Raw genomic sequence first — 6,712 nt, 5'->3', positions numbered from 1 at the left:
TAAAAGAGCTAAAATCCCTAAGATCTGGTTTTCTGCTTTTCCTCCACAGAGCTACTTGGGCCAAACTTAATTTTGAAAACCAGTAAAATAAAATCTTCCTAAAATGCTTGGGAAGGTACTATAAACTCTGGGGTTCTGTGGACCAAATTCCTGCTTGTAAATCTTGACTCCATCCTCTACTCATATCCAGCTGTGCCTTAGAGCTTGTAGAAGCCAGGTGGTTTTCTTCTCTCTCTCTCTTTTTTTTTAATGATCAAACATTTGTTAAATTAGCAGTGATTTAAAACTGAAAGAACTGTATGAATGTCAGAGTTGACTAAGTTCAAGCCATGGAAGCCTGAGGCGTCTATCTGCCTATAGTCTATTTAGACAATGTCTTCCAAATATACCAGGTATTCTGAAAAGCTGGTCAGAGTTGGTCAGACTGTCAAATTCCTCCTCTTTGCTTTTTGATTCCACGCTGATCTCTATTCTTTTTTTTTTAAATTTTATTTTTCACCCAAAGTAGAGTTCAAACTCACAATCCCAAGATCAAGAGTCGCATGCTCCACTGACTGAGCCAGCCAGGTGTCCATTAATTCATTCTTGAGGCTCGTTCCAACATAACTGTACAGCTTTCTTAACATCAGTTGTTACCGGACTTTACAAATCTTTTCAACTACCTACTAAAAGATCCTTTTTAGAGTGAGTAGCTTATATAGGCAGCATCAATCAATCATTATATTTTGTTTCCTAGTCAAATACTCCAACACAATTCAAGGATAGTCTCTTGCCACCTTTCAACATAGGCTAGTTTCTAGCGTCACGAAAGGAAGGGCTCAAGCGATTGAAGCGTTGGCCCTCCCAGCGGGCTTGGCCAGAGCTCCCTTTTCCAAACCTCCAGACAAAAGCTTTGCCCTTCTCTGTGCAACCACCCGCCCCTGGGCTGCAATAGACATAAGTTGAAACCTAGCTCTTCCCAGACAGGGAGTTGTCATTTTGCAGTGCTTCATTGGTTACTTAGTAGGGATTTTGTAAACTGAATAAACTAATGTATGTAAATGATTTCGCATAATTCCTGGCACAGAAAGAGAACTCAATGAATGTTAATCATAATTAATGCAAGGCGCCGTCATGTACAATTCGATTAGCGAGGCGTGGGAGACAGTTCAGATGTCATTATTTTCCAAAGGTGAAACGATTAAAATTTAATTTTGTTGGTTGAGGAAATAGGCCAACACGGAAGGCAAAATGTGACTTTAAGTTTTACCTGTGGGTATTGTCTGTAAGTCACTAAACTACAGAGTTCACATTCTGTGAAGCAGGACGATGACTCTGGGAAACTTGACCGCGGGAATGAGAATGACTCAAAAAACAACCAGCTGCTTGCCTAAGCGACAGTCAACTTCACTCTAGCTCCCTGAACCGGCTCCGCCTCTAGAGGAAGGAGGCCGCCGAGATAGACGTCATCACGGAGCGCCGGGGTTAGCGAAGGGAAATGGGGGAGGAGATTGCCCTGCTGCGTTATAAGGCTTCTTCCCATGATCCTCTCTTTCTCTTCATCATCTTTCCTTGTTCCCGGCTGCTGCAGCTATGAAGTGAGCAAGAACCCTGGGCTTTAATCCGCTTTCATCTTCGGGCAGAGCACCTCTCCCGCGTCCGGGGCTTGGTTTCTCCTTGCCGTAGACACTCTCCCTAATGGGTTTTCGCTTTTTGTTACAGGGTCGAGCTGTGCAGTTTCAGTGGGTACAAGATTTACCCCGGACATGGCAGGCGCTACGCCAGGACCGACGGGAAGGTGAAAGACCACATCGCCCAAATGCATCTTGTGCTCTTAAGAGGAGAGACCAGTCTAATTCGGTTTAAGCGTGTTCATTTACCGCATCGTTCTTGGTCCCTGAAAGGCTTGTTTCTGGGACCGCGTGTGCAGTGGTTGTTAGGATCAGAAGCCTCTAAGTGAACCGTTCTTGAGGTTTGATCTAGTGAGAGTCAGGTCGGAAATGAAGGAGTTTGGGTAGCTCAGATGTCCCGGGCAATGGACCACTGAAGTATGTGGCTATTTTATGGGCATTAGATCATCTTAATCCCGGTGGGGACCGGAGCTAATACCTCCTGGATTTTGCTATCCCGCCCTTTTCCTGTGATGTGAGCTTAAGTTTCCCTGCTTTGTAAGACAGGACAAACCTCAGAGACCCAGCTCCCTGCCAGTTGTGTGACAAAAGGCTGTTGGTCTCTGGCCCAAATGAGGGGATAGAACTGGAGTATTAAGAGTTTCAAACGCAGCCTCCTGCGTTGTTTAGTTGAGTAGGTGACAACTTTGAACTCGTTTTTTTTTTTTTTTTACAGGTTTTCCAGTTTCTTAACGCAAAATGCGAATCCGCATTCCTTTCCAAGAGGAATCCTCGGCAGATAAACTGGACTGTCCTCTACAGGAGAAAGCACAAAAAGGGACAGTCGGTAAGTAAAATACAGTTTGATCTTGTGGGGCTCTCCAGTTTAAACTGAGCGTCACTGGCAGCTTTGTAAAATTGTAGTAAATGAGACAGTCTGTGAAAGCGCTCTTAAGCTGTAAAGCATCAAACAGTGAAAATGTTAAAAGTCTCCTTATACATCGTAGGCTCACAGGAACGTGGAGTTGAAATTCGAAAGCATCCCCTTGCCAGAGTCCGATAAATTATATTAGGCGCGCTTGAGTTATAAGGCACTGCGGAAGTAATTAAGGGGTTCCAGTGGGTAGAAATTAAATAGTATGGTAACTTGGTTTTGAGTATGTTTATAGGATTAGTCCTAACGGGTATCAGTGGAATCTTACGGCATACTAGTTTGTTCTCAAGACTGAATGTTTTTTTGAAGCGCTCTTTAGCTTGATGGAGATTTTTGAGGAAAGGTTTTAGTGCCATAGTGGTAGGATTCGTATTCAGGAGGCTGGGAATATTTTAGTGAACACCTCTTGGTGTTCACTAAAACATGATGATGAAAGACATCACTAGATATTGTGGGAGTTCAGGGGAAGGAAGCATTTATTTCTAACTTAAAAGTAGATCTGACATATCTATTAGCATAGTCCTTATCCAAAAGGGGTAGGGCGGTTACTAGTGTTGCTGAGGCTGTGGAGAAATTAGAACTTTTGTGCATTGCTGGTTGTGAGATGGTACAAGCATTGTGGAAATGGTTTCACAGTTTCTCAAAAAGTTAAATGGAACTATATCCAGCAACCCCACTTCTAGAAATACACCCAAGAAAACTAAACAGGAACTTAACACAGCTATCTATGCCAGTGGTCATAGCACTGTTAAAATAGCCAAAAGATGGAAATGGCCCATAAGTGGGTGAATGGATAACAAAATGTTACATACGATAGACTATTACTCAGCTTTAAAAAGCTGGTAACTAGCCAATATGGATAAACCTTGAAGACTTTATGCTAATTGAAATACGCCAAACACAGAAATACAAATATTATATGATTCTACCTTTATGCGGTATCTATAGTGGCAAATCCATAAAGACGAAGTAGAGGTTACCAGAGGCTATGCAGGGGAAAGGAGGAATGGGGGATTATTATTTAATGGATGTGGAGTTTGGAATGATGAAAAAGGTATAGAGATGAATAGCGGTGATGGTTGCACACAACATTGTGAATGTTCTTAATGCCACTGAGTTACACACTTACAAATGCTTTAAGATGGTTAATGTTGCATAACTTTTATTGGCAAAAGTTTGAATTGTACTGTCTTGATTCCTGGACTTTCCCCTGATACTTAGTAGCTTTCCTGTCATAAATCATTTCCAGTTGACTGTTTCTTGCAGTGACAGTACTTTAAGTAAAAATAACATAGGTGAGTTGAGGTTTGATAAATTTTTTCAAAAAGTAAATTCTTTACCATAAACAGTCTTACTGAAATCACTTTTGAAGAGGGGTGCCTGGGTGGCTCAGTGGGTTAAGCATCTGACTCCTGGTTCCCGCTCAGGTCATGGTCTCATGGTTTTGGAATGGAGCTGTGCTGGGCTCCCAAGTCCAGACTCTGCTTTCTGCTTCGGACTCTTTCCCACCCCACTCACACACACGTGCTCCCCTCTCTTTCTCTCAAATAAATAAATCTTTTTTTTTTTTTAAATCACTTTAGAAGTACCACTAGTTAACTTCATCAGTTTGATTTTTATCTTTCATTTTTTTAAATAGACTTTTTTTTTTTTAACATATAATGTATTATTTCAGGGGTACAGGTCTGTGATTTATCAGTCTTACACAATACACGGCGTGATTTTTGTCTTTTTAAAGTAATAAAAAATGAATTTGTGAGAGATAACCAGTCTATAATTGGAAAATTTATCTGCCTGTTGCAGTATTTTACATATATTCTTCATATATTTCTTTTCAAATGGTTACATGAATTGTTTTTGTTGAATATTGCTATGATCTGAATGTATACCCCTAAAATTCATATGGTGAAATCTAACCCCAATGTGATGATACTAAGAGGTGAGACCTTTGGGAGGCTCTGCCCTCAGGAATGGGAATAATGCCCTTATAAAAAAAAAAATGCTATTTATCAGGTGCTCAGTCATTCTGGTTGTAGCAGCCCAAATGCACTAAGACAAATAAATACAAATCTTAAGATTTTGTTTCTCCCATGTTCATGAAGCAAGGTTCATAAATATGCTCCCATCTTTTTGTTTTGTAGGAAGAAATTCAAAAGAAAAGAACCCGCCGTGCAGTCAAATTCCAGAGGGCCATCACTGGTGCATCTCTTGCTGATATAATGGCCAAGAGGAATCAGAAACCTGAAGTTAGGAAGGCACAACGAGAACAGGCCATCAGGTGAGGAAGCCTTCAGTATGAGCATTTCAGCTGTTGGGATGGATTATAGGTTATGTTTGGATTTATAGGCATAGGAATCTAGTTTGATGTTATTTTGTGTTTTAATACTTGCATCTATATAGAAATTGCCAGTCATAAATATTGAAGTTTAATAATGCAGAAGTTTATAATATAGTATATACTTAATGATTTGTTGAAATTCTGTATGCAATTAAAGCTACTGCATAATTTCTGATCTATGTTAAGCTGACTTGGTAGTTAATGACATTTATTGACAAACCCTTTGGATTTATCCTACAAATAACTGGCAGATGGGGAAGGAATATAATTCTTTTCCAAAACACTCTAGCTCCTTGTTTAATAAGCTACTCTTAAGGGGTAAAACACTTTGCCTTAAGTTATTTTTAACTCCACAGGGCTGCCAAGGAAGCAAAAAAGGCTAAGCAAGCATCTAAAAAGACAGCAATGGCTGCTGCTAAGGTAATTGTGAGATTGTCTTGGATTTCTTATTTAAAATAACAGGAGGGGCACTGGCTGGCTCACTCGTTAGAGCATGTGACTCTGGATCTTGGGATTGTGTGAGCTCAAGCCTCACGTTGGGTGTAGAAATTACTTAAAATAAATAGATAAATAATAAATAACAGGAAAATTTATTTTTAATCCAAATTGTGGTTAATGAAAGTTTCGAGTTTTTAAGGAATTTATTGCAAGGCTCCAATGAAAATGATGTTCATAACTGGTTTCGGGTGGGTGATTTCAGAGGTCCCTCTGCCAGACAAAAATTAGGGAAGGGGAAAGTAAAGGTGGCTCTTGTTTTAAAGTTTATTTTAAAAAGTTTTAAATAATAGTATAGAGTTTGCCCAGCTTTTCTCAATGTTATCAATTTAGATAACTATAGTAAAATTTTCAAAGCCGTTGGTGTCAGGTGACTAATAATGTCCTTTTTCTGTTCTGACAGTTCAGGATCCCCCACTGCATTCAGTTGTGTCTCCTCATTTAACCCCTCCAATCTGTGATAATATCTTTGTCTTTCATTTACATATATAGAAGTGGACTTCTAACTTCTCAGAGGGAGGGTAGCTCTTAATATTAGAAATGTAATTAAATAATAAGGAAAACCTAGAATGCAGAGAGAATCTGGATACGAGAAAGAGGTGATTTAAAAAGTTGGATGGAATAATGCCACATGACATGTTACCTTTTTACAGGCTCCCACGAAGGCAGCACCTAAGCAAAAGATTGTGAAGCCTGTGAAGGTTTCTGCACCCCGAGTTGGTGGAAAACGCTAAGTTGGTGGATCAGATTTTTAAATAAACATCTGACTATAACTAGATTGTGGTGTTTTTTACTCTCAAAACACAACTTATTGGGCCTACCTGTAATACTAAATATTTTTAATGAATTATTTTCTTGTTGAGTTACTCTTTCCATGGTAGACACATTTATTTTGTATTGGACTTGCCTTTTGTTCATTGGTATTTCACCTCTTACCGTTAGTTGCTTAAAACTTCAACCGTACTATTAATCTCTTGCTTCCAGAAACTAAGCTTAAATGAAGAGTACAACTTCATCAGTAGAATATGCTTTTAAATTTCCAAGATATTTTGTTGAGCTGGGAATTAGAACCACAGTTAAAATTGCAAAAAAAAATGGTAGCCTGATGTTCAAGAAATACTTGTGCGTAAAATGTGGTAAGGAGGAGTAATAATTTATGTTAAGAATAGGACCCCTGCATGGCTCAGTCAGTTAAGCATCTGCCTTTGGCTCAGGTCAAGGGATTGAGCCCTGCATTGGGCTCCCTGCTCAGCAGGGAGCCTGCTTGTGCCTCTCCCGCAACTCATGTCCCCATTTGCTCTGTTTGCACTTTCTCTCAAATAAATAAATAGGAAATCTTAAAAAAAAAAAAAAAAA

General features: G+C 39.6%; 1 protein-coding gene across 1 annotated transcript; it reads left to right on the top strand.

Moving 5' to 3' along the window:
* The first annotated feature begins 1,491 nt into the window (after positions 1-1,491).
* RPL24 (ribosomal protein L24) lies at positions 1,492-6,134 on the top strand. Its single transcript, XM_008702033.2, has 6 exons — positions 1,492-1,577; positions 1,702-1,777; positions 2,326-2,436; positions 4,665-4,801; positions 5,218-5,281; positions 6,010-6,134. The coding sequence occupies exons 1-6, from the start codon at positions 1,573-1,575 to the stop codon at positions 6,088-6,090; spliced, it is 474 nt and encodes a 157-aa protein (XP_008700255.1). The 5' UTR covers positions 1,492-1,572; the 3' UTR covers positions 6,091-6,134.
* The last annotated feature ends 578 nt before the right edge of the window (positions 6,135-6,712 follow it).

This window comes from Ursus maritimus, unplaced genomic scaffold (assembly GCF_017311325.1).
Source record: "Ursus maritimus isolate PB19 unplaced genomic scaffold, ASM1731132v1 scaffold_4, whole genome shotgun sequence".
Taxonomy (NCBI): domain Eukaryota; kingdom Metazoa; phylum Chordata; class Mammalia; order Carnivora; family Ursidae; genus Ursus; species Ursus maritimus.
The sequence above is the reverse complement of the archived record's forward strand: the minus strand, read 5'-3'. Positions and strand labels throughout refer to the sequence as shown.

Bases quoted from the DNA above. Each gene is read 5' to 3' on its own strand.
- RPL24 (XM_008702033.2), top strand. The intron at 1,778-2,325 runs GTGAAAGACCAC...TTTTTTTTACAG, and splicing joins ACGCCAGGACCGACGGGAAG to GTTTTCCAGTTTCTTAACGC. The intron at 2,437-4,664 runs GTAAGTAAAATA...TTTGTTTTGTAG, and splicing joins AGCACAAAAAGGGACAGTCG to GAAGAAATTCAAAAGAAAAG.